At 36.3% G+C, this 15,597-nt stretch overlaps 1 protein-coding gene across 3 annotated transcripts in view; it reads right to left on the bottom strand.

Moving 5' to 3' along the window:
- Nucleotides 1–15,597, bottom strand: part of LOC140243655 (leucine-rich repeat flightless-interacting protein 2-like) — a 56,458-nt gene that overhangs the window by 15,872 nt on the left and 24,989 nt on the right. For 2 of the 3 annotated variants that reach the window (XM_072323318.1, XM_072323319.1), the window contains exons 3-4: nucleotides 15,187–15,240; nucleotides 3,299–3,415 (exon numbers count right to left, since the gene is read on the bottom strand). In XM_072323318.1, the coding sequence (XP_072179419.1) occupies nucleotides 3,299–3,415; nucleotides 15,187–15,240 (171 nt within the window). Of the gene's footprint in view, nucleotides 1–37; nucleotides 119–3,298; nucleotides 3,416–15,186; nucleotides 15,241–15,597 lie in introns of all 3 variants that reach the window. The other variant, XM_072323317.1, reaches the window with a different exon arrangement.

Below are 15,597 nucleotides of genomic sequence, written 5' to 3'. Positions count from 1 at the left end.
GGGCAATGTAGGAGAGTGTGGTGCTGTTAGCACAAACCTTCAGAAGGTCCAGATCGCGTGAGTCAATGCCCCCCTTTTGGGGTGGGGCCTGAATGTCATCCGACAAGGTCGCTGAACTCTACATGTCAAAGGTCATTGTGAGTCAGACAATTCAAAGGGATAAAAGCAAAAAACAGACAAAACAATATTATTCACTGACAGGTTGGATGGAACAAAGCAATCTGTGGATACCTGTGCTTGCTGAACTATTCTTGTGTAGTTACAAACCAAATGACTGCATGTAATAGGTGCAACAGTGCTTATACCATGTGTATGCCTGCATTTCTTATGTGCTACAAAAAAAAAAAAGAAAAAAAAAACACTCACTGTGAACATAAAAGACAATGCCACTGTACATAAGAGGGTACACAAATGACAAATCTTACAGACTGGGTACAGAGATCGAACAGTGATACAGAAACTCTCTGCTTAAACTGCACAGGGGCCTGTGAGGGCAGATTTTCACCCAACTAATCAGGACCACAAAATTGAAACTTGCCAAACTCTGTAACATTCACAAGAAGCATCCACTCAAATCATACCTAATCAACAGGAGCATCAAATCAATTGGTATCGAATTATGTGGAGAGTACTGCACTAACAATATTATAATAATACTATAAAGTCAATATTTCTGACCCGGATTGATCCCTGCCCCATATTTCAAATGCTTGTAAATTTCATCTCTAAAGAGACCATCTGAACATTCTTTCAATGTAAGAACTAAAGGCAACAGCATCAAGTTTTCTAAATGTTTGATGAGCAAGACTACAATGTAGAATTTCAGAGTACACTTTAAACGCATTCATAACGGCAATATTTTGAAATATTTGTGCATACATAATTAAATGTACAAGGAATAAGACTGTTGCTCATAATGTATTTCACTACATCACAGGTGAGGTTAACTTTGACAACAATTAAAAAAATAATGCTTAGATTACTAAACTCGAAGAGTAGAAGGTAAGTATGTTGTTACAAATTTACTCAATATAAGGCATGTAACCTCTTCACTTTCAAGGGTATAAGTCTAATCCCATTTTCATTAAAAGAATTAGAAACCTCACAATCTTTTCAGCTATTATAGTACAATTAATGAAATGGAAAGCAGAAGTAATGCAAGATTGAGACGTCAGTGCATCTTGTTCTTGAGCGTACACCTCCAATCTCTTATCAAAGACTTGAAGTAGGTTAATGACCAATAAAATCCTCACATCCCCCTCCTCCCTCCCTATCCACTCATCTCATGAAGAAATGGTGGGGGGGGGGGGGGGGGGGGAGATAACAAGGGGGCCGGGCACTCCCTGGAGTGCATTACCAAGTCCTTGTGACATTCCATCCGGGCAGCCACTAATCGCCCTGTGTTCGTTTGTATACATGTCTGGACATTTATCAGTATGTACGTCAGGACATAGTAGTGGGCACGAGGACTTGCATATATGCCATGCACACACACACACACACACAAGCACACACATACATACATATATTCATAATCAAAGTTATAATTAAGGGCTTATAAGTATGACAACGAGAGAAATATTCAAAAGATTATCTATCAAGAGAGCCCCTACATGTACGCCGTTTACATTTTTTTAAAGGGATCGTATAGTTTTGGTTGAGACTTAACTTCAGGTTTTAATCATTTTTTTGGTGAGATAGTGAGAAACCTCATATGAAATATGAAAGAGCATGTAATTCCATGAGGATTTCAACATTTATTTGATGAAAACTGATTTTGAAATGGCTGAGATATCCAAAACAGAGCGATCCTAATAAAGTGTGGGACCCACATCTTATTACAATCGTTTTGTTTTACTTTGTTTTTGGATGTTTCAGCTATTCCAAACCCGATTTTCATCAAATAGACTTTGAATAATAAAATGGTATGCTCTGTACTACTTCATTTGTGTTTTCTTGGTATCTCGCAAAGAAGGCAAAGCCCAATTTTCATCTCAACCAAGACTGTATCATCCCTTTAACCAGTTGTGTCCACCATTATCACTGACCTGGGGAATGTGGCCTTCTATGTCTAGGTACATTGTAGTAGAATATAAATTGGGTGTATCAGTCCCTTCCACTTCATTTGGAAAGGCATAACATTTTGGTGGATAGAATGGGGTGTGTAAATCGTTTATATGCAGTCCTACATATGCATTTCCATGTAAATTCTATGCTTTATACCTACAATGTACATCAATACAAATCATTTGACAAATTAGACTCTAGCAAAATTGATAATATGTTCGAAGAGTTTCAGTCCTGACAGAATTTTCATAGCTCTAATATATCAAAACAATAAGAATTACATGGCTACTTGGCAGCTCCTTCTGAAATTAAAATTCTGTATTTATAAAGGAGACCACAGGTAACTGAAGCTAGGGTTATATTGGATATATCACAGGATATTGTCCCCTTTTCTCTTGAACAAGAGAGCTATGGAATTTTCAAATTTGTCATTATCACATACATAGGACTGATAATGCCTAGCTTTGCATTTTGATATTATGCATTGCATCTTTTAAAACACAGACACCTGTTGTATCAATTGACTTTTTGCCAAATGATGCATTTGTATCTGTTAGGCAGGGCTCGACACTAATGGTGGCTTGGTGGCCCAGGGCTACCAAAAACGCACATCGGGCCACCAAAATTTCAGAAATGACGAATTTGGTGGCCTCATTGGGCCACCAAAAAAGGTCGGATGTTTGCCTTTGGGCCACCAAAAATAAAAGTTAGTGTGGAGCCCTGTGTTAGGGCTGACACACATTCTTCTTCCACAAGTTGTCAAACAATTAATATCCTGCACACATGCTTCCTGAAATTCAAGACTACCACATGGAAAACAGAGACCTAATTTTACAAAGGTAATTGATAAATTTAACCTGTAGATAATGCGAATTTCATCACGTCTGTGTAAATGCTCATGACAGATCACATGTACACCAACAGACACCCTTTAATGAATGTGTGCCGATACTAACATGTGAAATGTACGCCTATTTGCACTGTACAGTCCATGGACTGAATTCAAACCATGGACTTTTGAGAATTTGGGCAAGAGAGTCTTATGGGTCACAAAGACATCACATGTGTCTTTTTATACAAACAATGTGCAATGTATATTGCACACGCATACACCTACAAATACACACACACACACATTGTGAAGAACACAAGTAAATGCATGTTAGTCAATTTCATGTGTTATCCATTTACTACATCTACAGAGTTGACAGGATAGTCTACAGGTACAGACCTTTAGTAGTTCGTTGTCGATGGACTCCGAACTTCCTCGCCGTGACGACGACCCGCCGGAGGAACTGGGGACCGCAGAAGCGGAGGCGACACCCTGTACAGCTTGCTTGGTTAACATCTGCTCATTTGTTGTTGGTTTTGTTTTGTGTTGTTTTTTTAAGGAAGAAGAAAATAGAAACACAGAGGCCAACACACAGAATAAGAGAGAGGGAGAAGAGATAGAGAAAGATGCCAAAGAGTTGAGAAACGGAGACATCAGACACAAACACCAAGACGTATAGAAAGAAAGGAGAGAAATATATGAATATAAACACAGAATGACAGAAACAGACAGAGATAGGGTGGGGATGGGGAGATGAGCAAAAGGGGGGTGGGGGTGAGAGATTGAGGGGAGAAAAAGAAGGCAAGACAAAAAAATGGCATCAAATTAGAAATTGGCATTCATATATGTACTACATTCTTAGCAGTCAGTAAAATGTGCTTGATATTTTAGCGTGTCACAATCTAAAAACCCAAATAAAGCTGGATAAAAAATACAATCTTAACAAATCTTTGCTTTCCATATTTTTTATAAACTTGTCAATGCATAACATTATCTAAATCATTTGATCACAGTCTTTTGATCTCAAAAAAGGTGGACAAATCTCTCATACTGTACATTGTATGAAGCACATTTTTTTTTTTAAAGACCATGAAAATAGAAATAGGGTAGTTGTATTACAATTGATAGACATAAACACACATTTGTATTATGTCTTACAATCAATATTTCAAAAGGTGTACAAGTATTTGATTTTCACTAGCTGAATTGAACACTGTGACTTTTACTGATTGCTCAGTAATTGGTATACGTGTCTATCACGTCTACTCAAATTAATCTACCATGGGAGGAAGGGGGTGGGGGAGTTAAACATTTCACATAATCAGTGCCATGTACATGTGAGGAATTCTGCTGATATTAAATATCTGGACTAGGGGAGACAAAATGTGGGGTACTGAGATTAGAGTGGGCGTAAAGGGAGATGATTCTAATACTAGGACATGGCTCCAACTATGTATGGACAGTGGAAGGGGGTCACAACCAACATCCCTTTCAGACAGCCTTCTAAAGTGATGGTGAGATGAAATTATACTCACAAATATTAATGAAAAACACGGAAAAACATCACAAATATGTTCTTTTTTTATCAGTTTGACTCTTTTTGTCTTCAGACAGAATCAACTGGGACTTCCTGACAGTGTCAGGTTTTACTGTAAACTAAATACCCTAAGAAAGGTACATATATCAAGGTATTAATTAATTCTGGAACATTTATAAATCATGACAAATCCTGCCGGAACTATCCCTTTAAGACTCATATGACTATTTCTAAATGTATAATACCTGCCAGAAGAAAGAGATTTCTGTAATATTCTTCCGCCATATTTTAATCCCACTAATAATTATGCAAGCTTTCGGACAACACGATCACGGATGCATTACACTTACACTTCTGTAATAATATACTCTTTCGAGTGGGTGGACTGTCTTTGAATTTCTTGAATTTTCATTTGTATTACTATACAGTCATTCGTGATTAGCAGCTTTTTCAAATAATCACAGTGGGAAACATATTTTGGATTTAATAACTGATGCTGTACACTGCATTTTCCTTAAACTTTAAGTACATATGCTGTGCTAAAAAAAGAAAAGAAAAAAATGTCTATTTACCTCGAGTCACTTTTATGTTTAAAATGTTTGAAATGTTTAATGTGTTTAAAACACAGACTTTTAATGCTTTAAACTTTCCAAAGCAGTAATGTCTCAGCTTGAAACAAAATATATTCTTTCTGGTACAGAGCTACACTGTAATATGTACATTACCAGAAATATTTACAGTTGAACAATAAAATGTATGATTTCATGAAGGCACAGGCATGCTTGGAGGCTTTAAATTTATGATATCTATGCTCAGTTTTTTTTCCTTTTATTTCAAAAGAAATATTGCAGTTATGACAGCATATCACAGGATATTCTGATATTTAAGATATGGGCAAATTTGTTTCCATGCAAATATAACACCATGAACAATCATTTTAATGCATGTCATAATATAGTAAAAATCATAGACATATATAACATTAATGCAAATTGGTACATAGTAAGAAAAAAAAAGAGTCCATGCATCATTCCAATGCAATTATGAGACAATTAATGCAAACATGCTGTGTTTATTTACACCGAAAGACCAAGTGCAACTGTGAACTATTTTCCTCGCACACACAGTAGACGGTGCTCAGAATGTATTTGAATCGGGGTTCACAGCCAAACAGTGAATGTATATAAATATCACAAGTCATGCAAACACACGCACACACACACACACGCAACAGGCAAACACAAGTCAATTATCCTGAGTCATTCACAATATACAAATACTGTGTTTTGCTAAAAATGGGAGGAAACGTGCTAGATGTGCAATGTTCAGCACATTGACACTATGAAATTTCAAATGTACAGATAAAGATTCCTACTTTTCTCACTTCGTTTGTTTTCTTTAAACAAACAAGGAACAAGGAAAGTACCTCACTTAGAGGACAAGTTCACCTTCATAGACATGTGGGTTGAGTGAATGCAGCAATATTAGTAGAACACATCAGTGAGAGTTTGAGGAAAATCGGACAATCGATGCAAAAGTTATGAATTTTTGAAGTTTCTGCTCACTCAAGACTGGATGAGAAGACTACTATAGCTTGTGATGTCACATGTGTACAACGATATAAAGAAAGAATAAATATAATTTAACATATTTCCATTTTTCTCGCATAACGAAAGAACACTCAACTTCTCTCTTTCAGAAGGCGGGGAAATAATATTACCCTTAATATACGTCAGTAACAAGTCGAAGAAATGTGCACTTTATTCAAAAAGTAAAGTTTTGTGAACTTCTCTTTTTATTTTCATTATATCGTTGTACGCATGTGACATCATACACTGTAGAAGTCTGCTCATCCAGCAGTGACTGCGCAGATACTTCAAATGGATTGTCTCATTTTCCTCAAACTTTCACTGATGTGTTCTACTAATATTGCTGCATTCTCTCAATCCTTATGTATATGAAGGTGAACTTGTCCTTTAAAAAAACAAGGAACAAGGAAAGTACCTCACTTGAGTGGTCATAAAAATAGAAATGCTGAAGCATTTTCTGATTCTACAAACCATAAAAAAAAAAACCCTCTGCTGTACCCTCTTGTGTCACACTAGTTTTTGCTCAATCTACAATTATCGTTCATGCATTTTGCAATGTACATTTATGAGTTAAAACAGCAATATGATCATGCTGTGTTGCAGTTTCAAAAAAAAAGAAAAAAAGAAGAGAAATATTTCGCCATAATTTTGTATAGTATGGATGAGCAGACCTTTATTGCATAGGCAAACAATTGTGAATTGTATGCAAGAACAGGCTAGGGTCAAATGGATTAATTCTGACTGACTTAAAATTAATAATTGACTGCAACGCCTTCCAGTATGACAAAATGTAACCTAACTATCGGTTCATTAAATTAAATACTTTTTAAAGTGTTACATGTAATTTCAACACACACTTGCAACTTTGTCACATGGTGATGATACCCTTTAAAAACTAAGAGAACGGTCCCAATAGGAGGGGGTAAATCTACACATTGATTTCTTTCTCTTGCATGGGAATTAATGTCACTATTACAGTCATTTAGTTTACAAAGAATGATCAAGTGGGTTTTCAAGGATGTAGGTTTCAGTCATATTCTGATTAATCACTTTCTTGCCATAAGGGGTATTTGCAAGTACCTGGTATATTAAAGGTGTCCACATATGTTTGTGTGTAAGGAAGGGAGGGGAATATAAAAAAACATTAACTATTTCATGTTTATGAACTTTTCTATGCGGCAATACTTTAGTATTGAATTTTGAGTTACCACGTATTCCTGGATTCATGACAGATTCCACTACAACTAGATGATCAAGGGGGTGGGGGAGGTATTCATGAAGTATTATCACATGATGTGAGTGAGTTAATTGCACATTGATAAGCACATCTGAGCTAGAATTATTATCATTATCATAAGTGTAAGATTGGAATGGGGGAATTCAAATTTGAAGTAGCCTAGTGACATTACAGTATGTTTAGGGGGGGAAAAGGTGTTTTGCAAATGCTACTAAATCTATTGCAAAAAAAAAAAAATGCTGTGAGTGGTATAGATGACAGCAAGACGAGAGAAGAGAAAAGCATTTTGTATTTACGTTCGTTCTCATACTACTCGTTATCATCGGGACTTGAAGCGATGCTCTCCGTTGGTACCATTTAGGTCTAGATATCAATGGATCTTTCAGCTGCAGCAAAACGGCAACGCACACACACATACATGAACCGCAAAGCACAATGCAAAGTGTGCAAATCGACCAATGACAAACAAACAGAATTCGCAACAAACAGGATCGGACACACAAGATGAAGAAGTCGGTCGGTGGGAAAGGGGAGAAAAGAGAAGCATTAGATCATACAAGCACATGATGGATTTTACAGGCATTATCAATATAATTTTGAAATCAAAGAATGAGGCAACATTCATTATACACAGGCACTAAAAATATATTTGTGTGAACAACAGTACATGCCTCTCCCTCATAGGTAAAATTCGTCAACACATGAATTTACATGTGTAACAATACAATGACAAAAAAGAAAAAATGTTGTTCTACACAGGTAATGATTTCAAAAAGTCTCATACATGTACATAAAAGAAGTAGATGCAAATCTCACAACAAAGTTGCCTGTAAGTATTTATCATTATGAATTAAAAAAAAAAATAGTAAAGCACATGAGATCACTAAAAACATGATCTCCATAATACAAGGTATAAAGTACAGTGTATATATCTGTCACACATCATCAACATATCAATCTACACAAACAGAAGCATGCAGAAATCTGTACCTTTTATTGGCACCTTTATAAGGTTTATCAATGCAAAAAAAAAAAAAAAAATGGAAAAAACAAACAAACCCTGCATGCTTGCGCCAGGTGAAATAATGTAACTTACACCTTCATCTCTCAATGTGGTTGTACAGTATTACAAATTTCCTATCCACCACAGTTTGAAATACGTGTAATGCCTCTGGCAACACTTCATATCAGAGGCATAAAAAAGGGGTAGCTGCTTTTAAAAATAATGCATACCTAACTCTACAGTGTACCTACAATGTAATGTCCATTTTGCCCATAAACCTTTGCTTGTCACATTATTTCCTGTCCATATAATAGAGATGTGTGTCAAATTTGTGCACACTTCGGCACAGAAAGGGTTAACTACATACTGTAGTACAGGACAATACTGCCCAACATGATGCATCAATGTGACATCTTTACACTTCACAGAAATGTTATTACAAATTAACACAGAATAAACTACAGACTATCACAGAGTGCTTCTAGATTTCAGGCACAATTTCAACTTCCAACGGTCCTGACTTTGTGAGGCACTCCAACCAAGAAGGTACAATGTACTCAGCTCAGGTACGCGGTAGTACCTCCTTGGTCTAGCTGACAAAAGTTCAAGCAATGGACCCATTACCTCTTGCCACTTGCATCATTAAAAGGGCTAAATGATAAACAGACCCTACAAGAGGATGTTCTCTTTGCCCTCCCCCAGTGTGCTTCACTCAGCATGTCATAAACATGTCACAGCCATTGGCTCACTGTCGGCTACAATTAGCACCAGCACCAAACCTGGGCACATTCAGGACAACAAAAGTATGATTGTGTGGGACTACAGGGGAGGGGATTTGTTTTCTGAAAGCTCAAAGATAGTCTCATTGCCAGGCTGAGGGAGGAATAATCACATCAGCTCTTCGGTGCAGCCAGAGGTGGGGGGTTTGCACATGACAGAGCGAGGCACGCCAATGTTTTGACAGCGACGCTACGTTGTATAAAAGGGTGAGAAGGGGACCCACAGACTGACCGCTTTTTTCCCTGATGGATTCAACATCCAGTGAATGCATTAACTACATATGCATAGTGCACTGTTGATAGCACAACATTACATGTGTAACTCTGGCTGCACTGAACATGTGTGATTGCATATTGCCAGCTGGGTCCATTTAATAAAGATCACTGCCATGATGTAAAAAATAGCTGATTTGAGCTGACAAGCTATTGGACAGGGAGATGGATGTCTATCGTGTAAAGTCCATGCAAAGAGTAATTGCACGAAGCTTTCAGCTGGCTGAAACTCTTCTGATTTCCTCCTTTGATACAGGCAATACTATTCGATTGTCTATTCACGCTAACCTATTAAACAAGCAAGTAACTGTAATTCACTTGCAGATATCATTATTTTGAGAAATGTTCATATTACTTTTGTAGAATGGGGAAGGAGGTAAAGACTGGACAACAAATTAAAACACATTCTTTCAAAAATGGATACATATTATGCCAAAAAACCCATAAAATATTCCAGCAGTGTATAGGCTACAATGGTATCAATTATCTCCACTAGTAATATTGTTTTGTTTTTTTTTTGCCAACTTGCTAGGATACACGTGGGAAACTTGTAAGAGACTGTGTGCATTTGATGAAGACTTGTCTTCTTTGACAATTGAGAGTTACAACATTTGTGAGATAACATGATAACAACTAATTGCTAAATAAAAGCAGTCAATAACTCACTGCCCTGTTGTTGCCATGACAACTGAAATTATAATGGGCTGCAGCTGTTGTAGAGTGACTTACAAAAAAGGTCACTGATCTTATATTTTCATATCATTTCCTTAGCATCAATGAGGGTTTCTGGTATTACACTGAAATGAGAAGTTCATACTGTGATGTGAACTATGCTTTGCATTACAGTCCCTTACTTATACAATATTACACCATATGGATGGATACCATTTATTTATATTATTGTCTATGCATAGATGCATGCGCTTATAACTTCATATAATATGTTATAATGTAACTTTAATTTTAAAATGAAAATATTACTTGTGTCTTCATTCTTTTCTGTTGTCATACTTGTCAAATTCAATCATTCCCCTATACATGAAAAAAAAAATCTAAAATAGAAGAATACCTACTGTACATCAAATCTGGGAAAAAAGAAAGAACATTTGCAATTGCAATAAGAGCTTTATGCTTGCATTGTGTGTGTGTATTTTTTACGATCATTAAAAAGTAAATCAACAGCAAAATTTTGTATAGTTCATCATAGGTGTGATTCAAACACTTTGAATACCACAATCACGCAAGTATGGGGGAGGGTACAGTACGCACAGGAAAAAAAAAAAGTGCCAATGTACACAGCACTGCTCAAATGAAAATGAAGAAATATCAAATAGTTTTGAAAGGAAAAAAAAAAGAAAATCATGCAGGAGAAAAAAAAAAAAACAAAAAAAAAACAACAACTTTAAACAACAAAGAAACACTCAAACCATTGCAACACTGAAATATAAATTACACTCTTGTATAAAAGCATGTACAGTATACAAGTTCTAAAATATGCTAGTGTACATGCATAAAGGGCAAATTACACTGATGTACTGTACATGCTACTATGTATGAGGAGACAAGACTTACAACACACATTGTGTACAGGTATGTATACATATCAGCAAGTTGTCCTCACTAATTCTTCAATCACATCCACTACATGTATATCAAAACTGCACAAATACTGGCCTATTTTACACATAAACATGCTCACACACAAAACACACACACACCCACAAATATTTATGTGACGGTGCTTCTGATAATGAAGGTAAAATAAAGGAAAAATTGAACAACCCTTTAAGGCATTTTCTTTGGTTTTAATGATTTTGATAAAGATATTATTTGATAGTCACCCATCAACTCATATTGTCACAATTTATGTATAACTTCACGGCAGTTTGTTCTTTTAGAAGTCAAGCCTACTAAAAATAAAACTAAACAAAACAAAACAAAACAAAAATCATTTCATGAGTATGGGACTATGATATGATAGGCTTTTGTTTATCTAAACAGCGATATAATCGCTGGAAACATTTTGTAAGTCAGGCCTATGCTCCCTACAGCCACAAATATGTTGACCTTAAAATATTTCTTACAGCGACCCTGGTCAAAACAGAACTAAAACGCATCAAAGCGGCACATGACACACATTACTGCTCACTGCATACAAAACAGACAGAGGATCTTTACCATAATCCGATGACGGTACTACGGTATGGTAAGTAGTGGATGGTATTTTCAACAACAACAAAAAAGAATGGAATGAAAGAATGCAAAACCTCAGTTGTTAGTAAACATAGGTTAGAATATAATCATCAGAACACACTGTTGGCACGTCATTAGCACATCATTACCTTGCGTTTATATTCTGGACGCCCCTTGATTCATAACATGGGGAAAACAACAATAAATTTCAGAGCAAAGTAAACTGTACATAGCCATTAGGTAGCCATTTTCACACCTGCACAAAGATATGGCCCTGGAACCACAAACAACCAGCAAAATTAATGACATTCCACCTCCTAGCAAAATATTTGCTCTTAATTTCCCTTAAAGGGACCATATAGTTTTATTGAGACCTAATTTCAGGTTTCTAACTTTTTTTGGTGAAAATATGAGAAACCTCTTATGAAATATGAAAGAGCATGTAATTCTATACGGAATTCAACGTTTATTTGATGAAAATTGGTTTTGAAATGGCTGAGATATCCAAAAAAGAGTGATTCTAATAAAGTGTGGGACCCGTACTTTATTACGATCGTCTTGTTTTACTTTGTTTTTGGATGTTTCAGTCATTCCAACCCCGATATTCATCAAATAAACTTTGAATTCCTCTTAAAATGGTAAGCTCTGTACTATATCATAAGTGTTTTCTTGGTATCTCACAAAAAGTTAAAAGCCAAATTCTCATTTCCACCAACACTGTACCATCCCTTTAACATAGAAAACATCACCTAAAATTTGTATTTCCATTATTACTGCAAGAAAATGGGTTGAAATGACATCGCGTGACATTCACTGTATTTCATTACTGTGTGAAATGGTGCGTTTTATCCATGAATTCTTGTGCCTAGAATTACATGCATGTACTGTATCTTGAATACAAATTACAATCGCATCTTCTACAATAAGTGGTATGTGGTTCTTGCTCTGCTGCGCACCACTACATTAGAGACGATAATTATACAATTCAAATGCATGATTTGCCCGCTCACTCGACAATTCTATTATACCTTTACATACTCTTCTGCTTCAACAAATAATATTGAACTCGGGTAAATCACACATTTGTGGAAGTGCACATACTTTTAATAGTAGAGCGCAAGACAGAATATGCGCTATTAATATGACATCAATAGTGTAATTCATAACACATTTTGCAGTTTGCTACTTAGATTTAGGTGGTTTTCATTTTCTTCTTCTTCCTCTTCTTATTTGTTAGGGTGCACACTTATGCATAAAACATTCCTGGACAAACAAATGAATGCTATACATAAACTTTATTTACCATATTAAATTACTAGAGCAATGAAGTCGTCGTCTTTTTTTTTCAGAGAAAAAAGAATGGGGATTTCACTTTTCTCTTCTAAAACTATATAGTAACTACATAAGGCCAAAGAGCATTTAAAGAAGAAATTCACCCATGAAATAAATAAACTTCAAAAGAAAGAGAAAAATATTCTCTACAAGAATAATACAACAACTGCTATGTTTGAACTTACTTTGCACAGTGGAAGTATCATCATCAACTTGAATCTGTAGGAGGTTATCTTTAACACTCTTCTCATATTTCTCAGTAAATCTGTACGACAGGCAGTGCTAAAATTTAACATCCAATCCCTTTGACGCCAATCCCTTTCCATGATTTAATGGAAACTACAAGAATCACACACACACACAAACACACACACACAAAGCTAATAACTTTTTATAGCTTCTGGCATACAAGTTATGAAATCATCGAATAAACCCTGGGGTCGAACTTACTCACACAAAGTTGAATAAAGTACTGAATGCAAAACGCTTTTTTTTTAACAAAAGAAATACTGTAAAAGTGGACACTTCTGGCAAGCAATTTTTCACCCTCTGCAGAGTAAAGATGAATTTTGCGTGCTTTTAATTCCACAGAATCAAGACATACATGTATACATGTATAATAAGAAAAAATATTTGCACGATTTTTATTTTTGCGCAAGCTTCTGGTCGCACAAAGTGCAAAAAAATTTCCATTTAGTAGGATCATTTGAAATATTTACATTTTCAGCAAGACATCATTTTAGTTGGTGAGATATTCTGAAATCTTGCGTGTTTGTGTATCATTCATTGTGATGAGTAGGTAAGCACATACAAGTTGTAGACCCCGTTTACAGTGCGGGGCCGGGCTCGGCCGTGGCTCGGCCGTGACCGAGCCTGGCCTCAATTGCGTGGCCTAGCCTTGCAATTTTGTCCATTTACACTGCTGGGCTCGGCCGCGCTTTTAATTCAAACCTTTCAATATTTTGTCGTAGTGGCGCTCTGCTTGTAAACAAACGCAATTTGGTATAGTCTGGTTTTCAGACCCTTTGCCAACTGGATTCCGTGGCGACGAAGTTGTCGTCCGGGCAAAGGCCTTTGCCGAAGGAAAAATCCTTTACAGGACAAAACCACCTTAAACTATACTAGCTTTCGACGTTGATGGGGTTAATATCCTGAATAGCGAAATAGTACGGGCAGAGGGTTTGGAAGCCAGACTAAAATTGGCCGCGCATTTGGCCCAGTTTGCGTTTACACTGTGGCCGAGACCACCTCCAGAGCGAGGCCAAATGCGAGGCCAATTTTGGCCCAGCATTTGGCCTTTTGCGCGTTTACACTGAAGCGGGGCTGGGCCGAGCCTCGCACTGTAAACGGGGTCTTATCTGTCACTGCATAATGATTCTGCATACTCAGAAATAACACGCATGAGAAACAAAGGCAAAATTTCCTTACTCTGTAACTCCATAACATGAACCATCTAACCCTTTGGGGACTGTCACCTTATTGTGATGAATGTCATTGACTTTGTGTATAACAAGGTTTCCATTGGTTAATGAAAGGGTTCAACTTGTTTCATAATTGTACGCAATTTTTTGCCTTTTGGCCTTACGAACTTAACATTCTCCACTCTGCACATTCAATGTAGGATCGACAATTAGCATTTGCCAGCTAGCCCAAGACAAGTCAAATTGTATGACAAGCAATTGAAAACATTAGGCCTAAAGTAGAATGCTCAAAGTGACTGCCTGATCAGGTAAGCATAATTTTGACTATGGTATGAATATCAGGAGCTCCTCAAAACAATTAATATGGGAGAACTATTTTGGGGCAAGTGGTTTGTTTTTTCTCTTGGGCAAGTCATGATTTAAAAAAAAAAAAAAAAAAAAATCTTCCTTGCTCGATAGGAAAATGAAAGAAAAAGGTAATGTCAGGCCCTGTGTGTGTAAATACTTATATCACAATAATTTCTAAAATACTCTTTCCGCATAAGAGACTACAGATTCTTGTGAGTTTAATAAAGCCACTGCACCAAAAAAAGAAAGATCAAATCATGACTACGTAAAAACACAGACATGTATGAAGAAAGAAAAAAAAAAGAGAGATAATTGCACAGGCCATAAAAATGAAAACCCTCCAACTCCTTTCAGTCCCAGTAATGCATACAAACAGCAGCTTCAACTTTCACTGCAAATGTAGAATATGGATTATGTAAATTTATAGCAGTTCCAGCTTTTCTCTGTAATCACAATAATAGATATTGAAGAGAAAATGCATGTTAATCAAACAATTTTCTTAATGCTTGCCATCCAATCCATTGCAGTAACACATGCTGTTTGTTGTAAGACATTGAGAGTGAGATAATACTTACATTCTTTTTCTCTTCCTGCTGAATCTTATATTCCTTGTCCATTTGTTCTTCCGCCTGTGAAAACAACCCCACAAAAAACAAAAAACAAAATACAAAAATGTGATATTTGGGAGAAATTTGAGACAGCCAGAGTTAATCCTACTTTGTGATATATCCCTGATCTCTCTTCTTCTCCTCTCTCTCTCTCTCTCTCTCTCTCTCTCTCTCTCTCTCTCTCTCTTAATGTAACAGAATCTTGACTGTTTCATACTTGACATGATACACATCATACTGTTGAATTCATATTTTCTTCACAGTCCCCCACATTTTTGTCAGAACAGTATCAAGTAAATTGCAAGGTACTGATGCACCAAATTATCAAAATTACTGTAAACCACAGTACAGCCACAACTTTACATATTTCAATATTTA

The sequence above is a fragment of the Diadema setosum genome, chromosome 20, assembly GCF_964275005.1.
Source record: "Diadema setosum chromosome 20, eeDiaSeto1, whole genome shotgun sequence".
In the NCBI taxonomy this organism is placed as follows: Eukaryota; Metazoa; Echinodermata; class Echinoidea; order Diadematoida; family Diadematidae; genus Diadema; species Diadema setosum.
The sequence above is the reverse complement of the archived record's forward strand: the minus strand, read 5'-3'. Positions and strand labels throughout refer to the sequence as shown.